Below are 16,233 nucleotides of genomic sequence, written 5' to 3' on the forward strand. Positions count from 1 at the left end.
CCTGTACATCTATTTTGTATGCAGGAAAAAAAGAGGGTAGATAAGATGTTGTTTTCTGACTTGATTTGTCAGAAGCAGAAGGAATAGAGCTTTAGGACAACAGCATCCATCACCTTTGACAACCGAACTGCGAAGGACCGTTTCTAGTACTGATAAAAAGCACTTCACCCGCAGAGAACAGTCATGGGGCGTAATGAACGTTCACTGAAACAATAATGCCGCTAGTCAAATGTGATGACCAGACAAGAATCTTGCGATTACTCAAATTTTTTAGACTGTCACTGTATAAGTTACATCAATTCTTAGCAGTACAACCTTCTGGTACTGTTAGAAACATCTAACAAGGAGTAACCTAGTATGGTACACATCAACATCGTTATTAAAGAGATAATATACATGAAGCATCCTCCCCTTTGCTGCCTAGAAGCTATCTTTCCTTCTTCCGAGAGAATCTTGTACCAAAGTCACAGTCGGCCACCCTCAAAGAAAGAGAGATCTCCTCGGCTTCTCACTGATTTATTACTTCACATGAAGGAGATTGCAATTCCGTATTTTCTATGATACACTCGGGAATCTGGATTTCTCCAACCACTGGAAAGTAAGTATTGAATTCGACGTCCTATTCTAAGAGTTCTGTCTCTACCAATAAACCCTCCTCCCTAACACTAATGACAGCTTGGATATGAGATCAACTTTACAAGGAAAAGGGAATCATCTTTCATTATGCAGCCCGTAAAACAATCAATGAACTAGAGCCCAACCAATCAATCATGGCTTCTATTTACAGTTTTACACTCTCCGCAACAAAACGATTTTTTTTTCCCGGAGAAACATCAAGCGGATCAGGAAGTCAACAAGCTTGTGAGGTAGCAAAGTAATTTGAGGTTTAGAGTCAAACATCTGAGGAACAATTGAGAAAGGTGTGCTCCAGGTCTTGAAAAAAAGAGTAAAGTGTTTCAGGAATTTTGTAATAAAAACCTTCAACGCAGAGGCTATGAAAATCAAGAATCAATTTAGGGGAATGGAGAACTCACTGTTCGGGAAAACTCTCAACCCATTCAAGCCCTGCAGAACAGGTGCTTGAGCTCATGTCATGAGTAGCCTTCAATAGAAGTTCTCTATAAATTCGCACTGGAAGTTGGCTGCAAAAAACGTGAAACTTCATGATAGAGTTGTTCAGCTTCGAATGGCTTGGAAACATATCCATCCATCCCACATCTTTGGCATTCCTCATATGTAGCCTGGATCACATCTGCAGTCATTGCCAGTATTGGTATATGCCAGTTTGACTCCATATCCCGAATTCTCCTTGTAGCTTCAAACCTGGGGGAAAAGGACATTGTTTTTAAAATTAGCAACTAATCTATCTATGAATTAATAAATCCAAATAAAATCAATGTACAGATAAGAATGCATCTGGATTAGCACAAACAGCACAAACAGCTGCCATCACAAACTAGGCAGCCTATAAATATATATTTCAAAACTAGTAGTTTTCCTATTGCTGTGGGTTTCAAAAGTTAACCGTGAACTTGAAGAAATCCAGCCCTAAAATCTTAAAGGTGTGAAGCATCACATACCCATCCATTTCAGGCATTTGGATATCCATGAAGCATGCATCAAATTTGTGAGGTGGCTTAAGCAATTTGATCGCCCTTTGGCCACTATCTGCACAGACAACATCAGCTCCATACTTCTTCAAAGCAGCAGCAGCTACCATGAGGTTCACTTTATTGTCATCTACAATAAGCATTTTTCTTCCAACAAGGAGTTTGCGAAGAGACAAACTAGGGTGTTCTCCATTGCAAGGATTCCCCTTATTCCCACCCATTGCTCGTTGTAAAGAAGCAGCCAGCATACTTGCCTTGAGGGGCTTGGTTATGACACTTGGGGTATAAACACCAGAAGTTGCAGTGTTTGTTCTTGAACTGAGAGAATTTCCCAAGAGGAACAGTTTTGTAGAAACCCCCGAGACAATTTTTTGTAACTTATTGACAAAGAGAGCTGAAATGCTCGAATCCTTATCCCAAACTTCCTGTTCAATAAAGATCATATTGACAACTTTACTTTCATTGCTTATGCTAGATAAACCTTGATTTAAATCCAAAACTAATTCAACATGTATTCCTAGTCGTTGGATCTGATATCTTGAGACCTTGGCCCTAACAGGCTTGGGGTCCACAACCAATGCAGTCATGCCCTGAAATTTGGAAGACATTGTGTTAGTTAGGGTTTTTAGTCTCTGCTTCTGGAGCTTGGAGTCATTTGAATTGGAGCAACCGTTGCTAAAGACAGCAGTGAAAGTGAAGGTGGATCCAATATCTGGTATGCTAACAAAGCCAATATCCCCATTCATGAGGCCAACCAAACACTTGCTTATGCTTAGGCCAATGCCTGTGCCTCCATATTTCCTGGAAATGGAGGGATCAACCTGCATAAAAGGAGTAAAAACACGAGGTTGGGCTTCTAGAGGGATCCCTTCTCCTGTATCCTCAACTGAAACTATTAGATTGATGAGGTCAGAAGAGGATGGTGAGAGAGTATGACTTGAGCCCTCTGGATTGAAAGTCCTAAATCCAACCCAACTCCGGCATCTATCTGCAACTGGCAAACCACTCAAGGTGTTTCGTGATGATGATTCTGTCTCAACATCTATCGAGTCCATCACCTCCTCAACAAGATGAACAGTGAGAAAGATGTGCCCTTTCTTTGTAAACTGGAAAAAAGAGAGGAAAGAAAACATCAGTCAACAACTCCTTTTTCCTTCTCGTTGATAAGGAGAAAATCATGAGTTAGGAGAGGCCATTAATACTAAAGACAAGGCACAACGTTCCTCATTCCACTCTTCCTCAAAAGGAAGGTACAAATTTTATGTCACAATGGGGGCTAATTCCCACCAACACATGGCAAGCACAGAGAGATCTCTTCAGGATCACTGACAAGAAAACATTAGCTAATCCAGCTGCCAGAACTTGAAAACATGAAGACCTATGTTCCAAGCCTTAACACACAAAAATTTGCTTTGCATGGAAACAGACCATGGCTGGTGTTTTCTCCTATATCTTTGTGCAAGTTCTCAAGTTTTCAGTTGAATCAGTTTTTGGTAGCTGCTTATCAATTTGGAGATTCAACCTTAATTGTTACCAAAGAGGTTGAAGGAAGAAATAACCGGGTACTTACTTTGATTGAATTCCCCATGAGATTGGTAATAATTTGCCGAAACCTCCCTGGATCACCGATTAGCATTTCAGGAACACCATCAGACACGTAAACTGCCAACTGCTCTTCCCGCCAATTGTTTCATGAAAATGAAACATGTAAAGAAGGATCAAAGGCAAGAAGTGGGGCCCAAAGGAAACCAAACAACAAATTTCGAGAAACACATATTACCTCAACTCCTTTCTCGTGAGCCTTGCCAGAAAAGAGTGCCAATACTTCATCCATAATTGCTCGCAGATCAAACTGCATTGCCTCAAGCTCAATCTTACCAGATTCAATCTTTGCTTGATCCAAGACCTCATTTATAAGTGAGACTAGTGCTTTTCCACTGTCTTGTGCAGTTCTAACATAATCTTGCTGAGTTGCGTCTAGTTCTGTGTCCATAAGCATATGTAGCATTCCTGGAACACAGACAAAGGTAGTATCATGGCTGCATGAACTTTGCACTGTTCCTTATATTGGACAAGTAATGGCCAAATTCAAAACTCACCTAGGACACCATTCATTGGGGTTCTGATCTCATGGGAAACCGTAGCAAGAAACTACAAAAAGTTGAGATTTAATTGGCTTTGTATGACATAACTTGCAAGCCTAAAGAAAGGAGGAGCAGAATAGAAATACCAAATACCTGAGATTTTGCAACATCAGCTGCCTCAGCTCGTTTTTTAAGCTCCATCATCTCATGGTAATCATCTTCAACTTTGGCAATTCGATTCATAGTTGCATGGAATATGTAACCAATAAGCAATGCAATCACAAGGATGCCAATTGATGTTGTTATTGCTAACCATGGCCATGGTGGTTTTTGTTTGAATCTGCATTAAGAGAGACAACTAGTTTATGCAACTGTCTCAACTAATATACACTTAAAGCATTACAACATTGATTTAGCTACTCCCAGATGGAAGGTTCTCCATTCTTTTGAATAATAATGGCATAACCACATCAAAACAAGGAAATTTGGACCAACCATATCACCATATCAATATACTATAATGCTATCTTTTTTATTGAATTAAAAGAACTTATGGTATCTTGTGGTATGGTTTTGAATAGTCAATCAAACAGAGATGGCTATTTCATACACAAGTTGAACCCCATGCCATTCAACAAAAGATCGATGTTTATTGATTACCTGCAGCGCATCTCATGCTTTCTGAAAGGATCCCCAAAATTAAGGGCACTGACATGTTCCAGCCCATCATCTGATACATTTGAACCATACATGCTGATAGGGTGAGACTGATTAGTGATATCATATACATTCACTAAGATAGTTTGCTTGCTTGCAAGCTGTTGAAGTAGCTTTTCCACAAGTGACTCAATGTCAAAGATTCCTCCAAGGTACCTGATTGGAGTCATGAGAAGATCAGAAGAGCTGTTTATTAATTATAATTTTCATCAGAGTGACAACTCTATATATTCAAGCTTTTATTAGAGCATCACTTTGGGAACACCATAAAATTTGCAAATATTAATTTTTCTTTCCATACAACTGACTCGATGAAGGGAAACAGTTAAGATTTTGAAGCATCGCCCTTGCTTCTGGATTAAAAATCTGTTTCCACATCAATTATGCACCTTTATTTGATCAAGCATCAACAGAACGGGACCATATGAATTAAGCAACGTTTCCTCTCACATATAGATGAATTAAATCATACCCGTCAGTTGCTTGAATCCTCTCATTTGGCATTGCATTAGAAGGGAGGTCTGTCTTGTAGACAGCAAATGTCAAAATAACTCCAAGACGGTTAGTTTTGAGTAACCTGAAAGGAGCAGTTAGAACCCCCTTTCCAGATGCTCTAGCACGCAACACGTTTTCACGGTCTTCCTGATATGGATGTAAACGAAACTTCACAAATAAGTACATTTAAATCAGCAATGCAGCAGTCAAGGAATTAAAAGAATAGCTTAACCAAAATTGTGAGACCAGTGGAAAAACATGAATGGAAGCTATCACCAGGGTTTTTTTTTCTTGGTAATTTATTGTGTCCCATTAGCAAAATTTTAGCGAAATCTATGAGCAGCCAGGGAATTGGACGATAAAAAACATTTCTGAAATTTTTAAATAAAAAAAAGGAATCGGGCTTACTGTTCCTGACAGCATATCAAGGGAAACCACATGTGCGACAGTATCCTGTGCAAAGATGACAGGAGCATATTCTTCCTGAATTGGGGATGGCTCCAATGCTTTGGCGACATTGTCATCCTTTTGAACTGGACTTTGTTCAAAGGTATCCATCCTCTTAATAGTCCAGCCTTGTTGATTCTCAAATTGTTCCCTTTCAGAGTGCATCACCCTTACAGCATATGCCACTCCACTAGTGAGGGGCCTCTCAAAAGCGGTTCTCTCCGTATACCTCGCAAAAGTCCTCTGAAATTTAGAAAATCAGTTTATACTTCAACTGGATAATATCAATGATAGACAAGAAGTACCCAAGACCTAGTTCTGGACTAATGGAAAAAATCACTGAAATTAACACCGTGAACTAATTTCCAAACATGGATAAAACTTAGAATAACAAAACCGCGCACCGAAATTATTGAATATAGTAAAAGCAGTTGCGTGATTAAGAACCTAGATTAATCAAATCGAGGGAGCGGGAGCAATGATGGACTCTGGTTTGTAAATAATTTGACATTATTGAACAAAAGAAGAAGCAAGGCATTTAAGCACTTCGAAGACAAATAGCAATTTCTACCAGATTTAGTATTCAGAGTTGCCAAGAGTTAAAGGAGATCTAGTTAACCTGATCAATAGCAGAAGGGTTTTTTCCATGATGAAAGGTTGAGATTAAAATGGACATGGCCTGCACATGGTTCATGCTCACATTAAACTGATCCTGTAGCATCCTAGCCCTCTCATCACACATACTTGCAAGGGTCTCTTTCCTCTTCTCAAAAGCTTGTGAGCTCATGTACCAGAAGATCCAAACAGAGACAGTGATCCAACCAACTATCCACGCGACCAAAAGCTTTCTCCACCATGTTTTTCTAATTCTCTTGGAACCAATATACTGGTAGTAGAGATGATGGATCTTGCAACTATTCCCTGAAACTTTCTCCAAGCATTTGAGCCACATCTTGCCACCATCACCAAGCAAACCAGCCTTGGTCTCCAAAATTCCACCATTAATGAACCAGTTCATGGAAATTACTGATACAATCCAGCAACATAGCATCCAAAGTAGATGACCCACCTTTAAACCAAACCCAAATACATGAAGCAAACTCATCCAAAGCAGTAACAAACACGGGATATCTAAAAACAGTACCAAAGGTTTAAGTGGGTCTTACTTATTGCCTAGCCCTAGGTGTAGAAAAAAATAAAGGGAGAGAGAAAGAAAGGGAGCCACTGTCAAATCTACAGAGACTGTCTAGTAGAACCCAACATCAAAAGAAATCCAAACTTAAGAGACCAAGAAGAGGCACGGTTAAACGAAGAAGAATAGTTAGCGAACTTCACCTATGAGACCAAGAAGAGGCACGGTTAAACGAAGAAGAATATTTAGAGAATTTCACCTAACTCCAAATTCAATTACAAACAAGTAGAACTCGGAAAGGAGATGTGTGTTTCAGGAAAAGATGCGATCTTATCCATCAAAACAGCTACAAAGTTCAGATTTTGAATGCTACAAGAGGACCAGATATTAAACAAGAAAAGTAATTCACACATACACCCTCAAGAAAGAATCAAAGAATCCTCGAGATTCTTGAGTTTCTAATCTAAAACAGAGCTTAAATGTTTTTTATCCAGTTAACTACCAACCAAAAACAACACCTAGAAAAAGAAACGGACCAGAACAAACAAAGATTCGACATTCAGCTTATATTAAAACACAAACTCCAACACCCAACAAAGATTCTAGCAAGAAAATCAAGTTTGACAAGAGGGTCCTTACAAATTTCTCAACTCAAAACAACTAGTAGAAGAAAATCAAGAAGCACCATTGAAGGTTTGACTCTCTCAAGTGTTTCCACCAAGTTTATGCACACAAGAAATTACACAACAAGAAGTAGTAGAGACAACAAAAGTACAACAAGAAGTAATGGTTGTAGTACTGCTAGTAGAAAAGGAAGGTAATAAGAGCGAGTTACTCATGGACACACTAACAAAAGAAGAATCTATGAAATAAAGATGAGAGAATAAGGTTATAGAAAATGTCTGCTAGCATTCTAGCCCCATCATCTATATCCATGCCATAAAAATTATTTCTCACACACAAAATACTACCATAAATCGACAAGGATATTCATTTTCATTTTCGATGACTTCCAATTTTTTATTCTGTTTACGTTAAACAGAGATGCATGGACAGCAAATTAAGGGCATAAAAGGTATAGCCCTCTTGAGCAGAAATCACTGTTTTTTTTTTTTTTTTTTTGGTTGCAGAACAGAAATTACTGCCTTTTCACTATCTTTCTTTCCCTCGGAATTTCACATCCCTATCCATTCATAAGTCCATCCCTTCGAGTGGACAACTTCTACACGCTTGTTAACTCTTTGTGTTTGTGTTTGTATGGCTTGTACTTTATTTCTGTTGACAAAAGTACCCCTGCATGGAACCGAGATTGTTCAGACAATGAAAAGGCGATCTTTTTGTTCGAATTTATCATTAGATGCCCTGTGCTTCTTTAAAATTACCATGGAAGGACATGGCGGAGTCAAAAGAAGAGGAGTAGGTAATGAAATATAAAAATAGGACCCCAGCATGACAGGAGCCTCTCGAGGCGTTATTATAAATGTCTATTATATTGATCTATACTGTTCTGGAATCCGATAGCCAATGTTTGGTTAGAGAGTTTGCTTGCAGATGTAGAATTCCTTCCTCCCAAAGCCACATTTTGTTTCAAATCCATTACATGACAAAACACATAATGGGTGCTAGCTAGTTAGCTTTCACTTTTCAGCACATACAACTCTCTATATCTTTTTGGAATGATATCGGAACAGCAAATGACATTTCAGTTCTTGAGAAGCTATGTATTGTATAGTTGACGTCGTTCGCTTTAATTTGAAAAGCTTACAACTTGTCTCTGCACCGAAGTTAATGATAATCGTGATAATATATATGTTTTTAGAACAACGAAATCTTTTAAGCGATCGAGAAAATATTTGATTAACGATACTCGCGCGTGTCTATTTAGATTTTATAATTAAGATTAAAAATTTTGAGAATATTCAAAAATATATAATTCACATTCATAGCGTTTAAGATTTCATTAAAGGCTCTTTAAATCTAATTATCCTCGAGGAAGCATTAAATAAGTAATATGCAACTTGTCTTTGATCTCTTAATTTCTACACGTGCTAGTTTCTTATTATAATTAGCTTGCACTAGATCGAGCTTGGAAAGATTTCATGATGCTTGCCAAGAGGATCATCAATAACAGATGTTATTATTATATTTTTTGGTTGATAAGTTTTATTTTCTTTCCTTTTATTTTTTTAAATAAAAATTAATAAGAATACCCCCCTTGAAATTTTACCTATTTTTATTTTTAAAATAATTTAAAACACAACTAATAAAATACTATTAATTTCTCGATAAACACCATAAAATTTCTCATATTTTAAGCAAAGAAAATTGAATAATCTATGCAAAAACTGGCCGAACGTTCTCTTGAATGATTTAAAAGGAATCAAATTTAGTTCCACCGAAATAAAATCATTGAAAGAAAAGTTAAGAGGCTAGGTTTAAATAAAAACAAAGGAGCGTTGTTGCTTTTTCTTTGAAAGAATGAGACCTAACCTCTAGTCTATATATATATATATATATATATATATATATACAAGTTAAAAGTAGCAAAGCCCAGCAAGTGAGAGTACAAAATTGTGGTTGTAACCATCTCCTCTAGCCTATACAAGTCAGTGGGCAAGAATCTCTCTCTTAGCATTTTGTAATTTGTTTATGCAATAAGAAGCAACATCCGAAGACGCAATTACTCTTTGACAAGTAAAACCTGGGCATTTCGGCATGCGTAATGGAAATTCAAAAGGGCAATGTTGTCATTGAAGTGGATAGGTTATGAATGAGTAGCTCGAGGACAGCAGTGGCAAAATGTGTGATTTAAAGGCAAAGCAGTGGCAAGTGTATAAGGGGGCACTTTAATCAAGGCTTTGTCACTCACCTGGGGGTGATTAGGCCATCACTACCTGGGGCATTGTTAAGCTCCTTACGACAGCGACGTCCCACGTCAGCAGCACCGGTTCTTTCTGGCAACAGCTAATCATCTTTTCCAACGTGTTATGCCCATAATGGCTTTTGCTTTGCTACGTGTCGCCACTGGGGATGGGATAAAATTATACCATCTCTTTGACACGCGTCATGCCCATAGAGTCTCTCTCTAGTTTCTACTCCTGCCAGCTTGTGAATTGTCTGTCATTGTCTCATTGGAGTTACCTAAAAGTTAACTTGTTTTGATCGCCTTTCATTCAAGTGAGAGACCACAAGGCTAAAAGCGAGATTTCCTTTTGGTAGTGTTCTATTTCTGGTTTGTCACTTTGTTGCGAAACCCTTATAACCCAGTAATTTTTTCGAACTCGCTGTTGTCAAATTGATCTGATCCTAATTACTAATTAGGTTAGTGAAAGAATTATTTATTCTCTTAATAAAAAAATTATTTCAAACAATTTAAAAAAAATAATTAAATATTAAATTGATAAAGATTAATCCTAACTTAATTATAACTCGAAGTTTGAACAAAATCAATTTTTATAACTATACACAATTCAATATCACTATCTAAATTTTTTGTTCGAGGGTATATTTACAATTTGATTTTCAATTCTTAAACTTGCCTACTTCTTTCATTTCTGGGTTGATTTTTTTTTCCTATTCTTTTATTAGAATGCCATCTGGGTTCTCACCGACTACTATATTCTCAATATATATACTGCAAGAGCAGTCAATCTTTCTTTTTTTTCCTGCTTACATGCAATTTGCAAGATCAATCTTTTAAAATGGTGGGTTTGAAGGTGATGAGGTCTGTTTCTATATTATGGGTTTGAAAGTCAAGCTGAGAATTGAGATAAAATTGTTAATTTTTTAGTTTTGATAATCTAATTTATTTTTTTAGATGGAGGGGCTGATAAATCATGTTTATTATTTATAAAAAATCTTTATATATATATATATTAAGACTTTTTAATAATTAAATTAGTTTCAATTCGGAGATAAATTAGTTATATTTTTTTTTAAAAAAATTAGAATAGATTTATCATTGATAAAAAAATTAAAATTAAAATTAAACTTACTGAAAGTTATCTTCCTTTTTTTGATAGCTCCTGGTCCCTCCATTTCAAAGAAAAAGATTAACAATATCTCTGTATTATCAAGATAAAAAAATCTTTTATATATCATATATTTGTAAAATATATCTTATATATCAAATAAACGTGGGTGCAGGAACTCCTCGATCCAATAATGTTTGTGCTGAGAGAGACCCAGTTAAAGGGCTTACGTACGGTGCCGTCCTGATTTAAGTAATGCATGACAAATAAATAAAGGTACTCGCATTCTTTTTTTAACAAATGAGTAGTTATCACTCAATTATAGTCGCCCAAGAATAGAAAAAAAAGGTTTAAAAACAGCTTACATGGCTTTATTTTGTTATTTTAGTTTGTAAAATACCATTGTTGATGGAAATACTTAGCTCGAGATACATGTTTTACGCCTCGATGAAGAGTGTTAATATTATTATTATCATAATAGCTCTCGTCGGTCGGTACTGACAGGTAAGCGTTAGGTGATGTTCCTCTTTCGATCGAGATGGTTTTTCTCAAACATGTATAATAGTCCTTGCAAGGAAGCTGACAGATTTGCGAGTTTCAACTTTCAAAAACACTTAAAATAAAGTCCAAGTTAATTGAAACTCTCTTAAAATAATCAAAGATATAATAAGCATGAATTAATGAATACTTTTTTAAATATATATATATATATATATATATATATATATATATATATATACACACTCTCCTTGATTAAGATGAAGAAGGGTTTTGAGTAAAATTATAAATGAGATCTTTTAAAATATTATTTGTAAGCCTGAAGGTTCTTATTTCAATTATATGTACTTAATTTATCATAAATGATAAACAATTAATAGGCTGGACTAGTTCCTCCATTTGAAAATTTGTTTTCTTCTCAATATATAAACTAGGGTTGACGTACGGCTACTTGTTCCCGCGGAGGGAATTTCTCCAAGGCGAGGCTGCGAGGCCGGCACAGTGCTCAGCAAACATTCTTAATTTTGACCCTCGACGATTTCTTTAGAAAATGAATTGTGCAACCTATATGATATCACTTATTTTTAGAGGCTTAGTTGTCAATAAGATTATAATTAAGTGTCCAAAGTCATTAGTTGAAACTAAGTTCAAGCGAAATAAAATTACAATGACAGGTTTTGACAATAATGTTGTCGTACAATTAATTAAATATATGCCCGCTTATATATCAGTTGAAACGCTAGCATAAGAAAAGACAAATAAAAACAAAAGGACCAGAGAAATTAATGCCACCCGTCTTTGGAATACGTTCTTGCTGTTGTAGGCCATTGACATTGTCCCTTGAACCCTAAGAAGCCAATAGAGAAAACAATAGATATTGAAGAAAATTAGGTATGGCATAGTAGCATGAAGAAAATTTCTTATTTCATCATCCACGACAAGATGCATCCCACCTCCCGAAAATAATGGTGGCAGTCTATCAATTCGTTTCATTTTGCTTGCGGTCGGTAGAAAAGTCCTGTTAAACTAATAATTCGAATACTTTTGAACCCAAATATATGACTCAAGACTTGGATATTTGTGCTTATGATACTGTTTTCGATCAAAGTGTAGACATAAATGTTGGCTAACCCACCCAGCTCGGCTTATGAATTGATTTCTTTTACTGTGCTGTTTCTTGTTTAATCATTCTTGGATTCGTTGTTAGAAGTTTCCCACTGGAAAAGATAGAAATGAAATTTGAAATTTGAAGACAGATCGTTCTTCGCTGTAATTGGTACCTTCAAACAGTTTATCGTGTCACCGCTGCCATTTCAGAAATCGGATGAATGCTTTCTTTTGCTTCTTCCGAGCTGCCCACTGTCTGCTCGCTTTAAGGTCTGTTACCTTATAAATTTTTGGGTCATTAAAATTTTATATAGTCATTAATTTTAGAATTTATAAAATTAATTAAGATATATGCAAACTGATCCGAACAACCATGTTAATTTAAAAATAAATAAATAAGGAATGCCCATTAATCTGTGATAAATTATCGTGTAGTAATTTTCTGTCCGTGAATTTGCTTCTAATTTGAATTATACTGGGGTTCAAATCTTAGAAAAAGTTGTATAAAACAGAAATTTCTTCCGACAAGTTTGGTGTTACAGAGTTATTTCTTTAGCCGCGGCAGGATCACAGTTAACTACAATGTTAGCATCTAAGTCAATTTATGCAAGAGCTGTTATGACATCGGCTTCACATGGAAAGAAAAGGAGGCAAGGATGTCCGTTCATGTCGTGTGATCAACTCCATAAGCAAATTTGATCTAAACATCTCTTTCCCGCTAATTACCAGGTGGAGGAGATGGCAAAAACAAAAGTATAAGAGCATGAACCGAAATCTTCAAGGTTAAAAGACTGTATTTACAAACGATGATAAATATTCCTCCATCAGTACAACTATACCCCATAGTTAAGAGTACAGGACATGAAAAGATGGGCAACATTGGATTTTAGCAGATGACAAAAGAAAAGACAGATATGGTTCCCAACAAAAATTTGACCCTAGCGAAGGTGCCTTGCTAAATCAAAGCTTAGCCCCCCTCGAAACCACATAATACACTATTAAAAATAAAATAAAAAAAGGGGCAGAGAATGGGCTTTCAGTATAAAAACATGATAATATAATACTTATTTTTTAAAATTATTTTTATTTAAAAATATATTAAAAAAAAATTTAAAAAAAAAATTATTTTTAATACCAATACCAAAATATTCAAATTCTTATAAAACACGATTTCACTCGAGTTTCTAAACACATATACTGAGAGTCAATTTATTTTTACATTTTAAAAAAGTTTTATTTTATTTTTGTTTTAAATTAATTTTATTCATGTTTTAATATTATTTTAATGTGCTGATGTTAAAAATAAAATTTAAAAAATAATATAATATAATTTAAAATAAAAAAATATTTGTAAAAACGACTATTAATCAAAATAACCGTGTAAACTTTCAAAATATTAAACTTGGGGGAGGTTGGATCAAAACCTGGACACGCCAACAGAAAGGAAGATTTATTACTATAATAAATATTGAAGAGGCTTGTCCAAGCTGACAAAATTATTAGATAGAAGTTTTTCAAAGCAAAACAATGAGGGCGAAGGGACATATCACAACAAACCAAAGTACATAAACATACTTAGGTCACCCTCGTAAAGTCTGGCTCATTAATTAAACAGAACCAAAGAGTCATAGATTGCGGCAACCCATGAGAAGGGCTGATCTGATGCTTTCGTCAACAAACTAGAATAAATAAAGGTTTAAAGTTCCCTCAGAAGCATCTCATCGGCACTCCTAATTAGGACTTTTCTCTTTTAATCTAACCCTTGTTTTTTAATCCCTTTCCTCCCACTGTGCTCCTCCGCTGTCTCTAATTCTTGCAAACCCTTGTCAGGTTGCCTGCTTCTGTCAGGGTCCCACCACGATCCTCTGTGCGGCACGCCATCGGGCGTCGGATGGCTCTGAAAATGGAAAGATCCAATCGGATTAGGAATCAGAGGGTCGAAATGCTAAACAATTCACGAGGGGTTGGTTTTTAATTTATTAGCAATTGTTACAGAACGTTTTCTATTGTGGACCAACATGTCCATTAAATTTTTATGCGATAGCGATATGTCCACGTGATCAATGGTGGGAATTTGCCAACCTTATTCTCCTTCTTTAACCTAGCAGCTAACCACCGAGTAATTATTAATTATACCCTACTTAATAAAGACAAAAAAAGGAAAGAAGAAAGCTACTACCTTTAATTAAGCAATGAATATGCGATTATATAATGAACCTGCCTCGCTCAGCGCCGCATGCACCATCAAATTCATTAGTGGCATTAGTTTGATCATCCCTTGCTTTTTTTTGGTGAGTCACACCGCAATAACACTGCCAATCATAAGCCATGAGCTTAGACGTCTGACATGTGTGAAGTACCGAGGAACCATCTGGGAGGAAAGCTGGATGAGTATGTGATTTAAAATATTTTTTTAAAAAATTAAATTAATTTATATAATTTTTTATTATTTTAAAAGGCTGATATTAAAATTAAATTTTAAAAATATAAAATATTTTAAAAAATAATTATTATCACATTATCAAATAACCACATCATCATACAATGATAAAATGGTGGTTTAAATGAATCGCAATAATTTTTCTGTGCCTGTGTTTTCAACCCCAGACGATGAGACAAGGACTACACCACTGTGCTAACAGACCCATCAGCCATTCTTTTTTCAGACAGCCAGTTCATCACAAACCAGAAACAGCTAACACTCTGATGATGTACGTAGATCAAGAGTACGTTTTATTTTGTGAATTTGATTTGTTAAAAAAATTATTCTGGCTGAAATTTAGCCGTGCCTAGCTGCAGAAAATTATTCCTTTTTTAACTCCCTTTTCTTCCTTATTTCCAATTTCTAAAGCGGTGGAATTTGTTTTTCTTTTCTTTTCTTTTCCTTTGATAAATTTAAATGCGGTGGAAAGTTTAAATTAAATTGGAGAAGTGTTTTTTAAACGGTGAGCATACAACAGAGGCATGCCCCAAAATTTTCAAATGGCCCGAAATGTATTTTACGAGGAACTTGAAATCTAAATCAAATCCTTTGTTTTTTCTTCTTTTTTTGTCTTTTTGTTCAAGATCCATGGTTTGAGGGAGAATGCGAGAAAATATTGGTTATTAAATATGAAAATATCCTTTTAAGGGCTTCCAAGACCAAATATATATAAACCAGAAAAAAAAAACAGAAGGTGAGGATTTAATTCTTTTGTTTGGGAATATATCACATATTTACACTTGCAATCCATTGGTAATTCTATTTTTCTTTATTTTGTTTAACAATAAAGGGTATTTTCATGTATTCTCAACTGATAAATTAAATCTATTTCTTAACAAAATTTAATTAAGGGCATACATTCTTATCAGCTTGTTACATTTTTTAAAAAATTAAATAAAAATCTACGACCTAGCCATAGGGTTTCAAATAGTAATGTTATAATTATATCAATAAAGTTAACAATCAAGATTTGTGAAAATAATATTTACAAAATGATTTTGGTTGACAACAAGTCGAAAGGCCTAACATTCTGAACGCTAATTTGTCACAAATTTCACTTGTATTTTATGAATCACATACCGTTTTCTTCAGGAATCCATGACAAATGTATAACAAAAGTAATTCATGACAGCATCCCTGGTCTGGATACTTCCGGCCGGGTGTATACCCGATTCGTTGTTGGGCTTTAATTCCACATGCATGTCTCTTCCTGTTTCTAACGCATATATAGCCGCACTGCTGCTATCCAGTATCCACTAATTAAAGCTTGTGGAAAAAGAGATGGATTAAAATAATCAGAAGACAGAAAGCTGCACTACGTGGTATCTGCAAGCAGTGCAAAGAAGGAAGAAAGAGCTTCTTCTTTTTTCAAGTAACATGTATCACGGTTGACAATGGACATGGTACATGGCTAGCGCATAACGCACTTCCAGCAATTTGTGAGTCTGATCCTATCCTATGGACGATAAAAGCATCCATAAAATTTGACCTTTTTGAAATATTTTGCTTCCGAATGAAGATGGGTCCTCCAAGCTGGTCACAATCTGCGAGCCAGGCAAATGGTTGTTTCAATCATTGTCGGGTTCAATATATATACAAGGGAAAAAGAGAGTAAAAAGTGAATCACACCAAGCAAAGGGAAGAAAAAACATCACCATCCCACATCAGGATCATGGCATGCATCAAGCAC

At 35.7% G+C, this 16,233-nt stretch overlaps 1 protein-coding gene across 2 annotated transcripts; it reads right to left on the reverse strand.

The window, feature by feature from the left end:
* Positions 1 to 205: 205 nt before the first annotated feature.
* On the reverse strand, positions 206 to 7,539 carry LOC133700441 (histidine kinase 3-like). 2 transcript variants are annotated; one of them, XR_009843398.1, is made up of 11 exons: positions 5,973 to 7,537; positions 5,315 to 5,596; positions 4,884 to 5,053; positions 4,355 to 4,567; positions 3,848 to 4,034; positions 3,710 to 3,761; positions 3,391 to 3,620; positions 3,181 to 3,279; positions 1,581 to 2,716; positions 1,035 to 1,323; positions 206 to 933 (listed from the first exon to the last, which is right to left on the reverse strand). XR_009843398.1 is itself a non-coding variant. In XM_062123969.1 (10 exons), the coding sequence occupies exons 1-10, from the start codon at positions 6,456 to 6,458 to the stop codon at positions 1,119 to 1,121; spliced, it is 3,060 nt and encodes a 1,019-aa protein (XP_061979953.1). In that variant the 5' UTR covers positions 6,459 to 7,539; the 3' UTR covers positions 206 to 1,118. The 2 variants fall into 2 exon arrangements, 1 of the variants encoding a protein (XP_061979953.1); XM_062123969.1 differs by having other exon boundaries at positions 206 to 1,323; positions 5,973 to 7,539.
* Between the last annotated feature and the right edge of the window lie 8,694 nt (positions 7,540 to 16,233).

The sequence above is a fragment of the Populus nigra genome, chromosome 8, assembly GCF_951802175.1.
Source record: "Populus nigra chromosome 8, ddPopNigr1.1, whole genome shotgun sequence".
Classification (NCBI taxonomy): domain Eukaryota; kingdom Viridiplantae; phylum Streptophyta; class Magnoliopsida; order Malpighiales; family Salicaceae; genus Populus; species Populus nigra.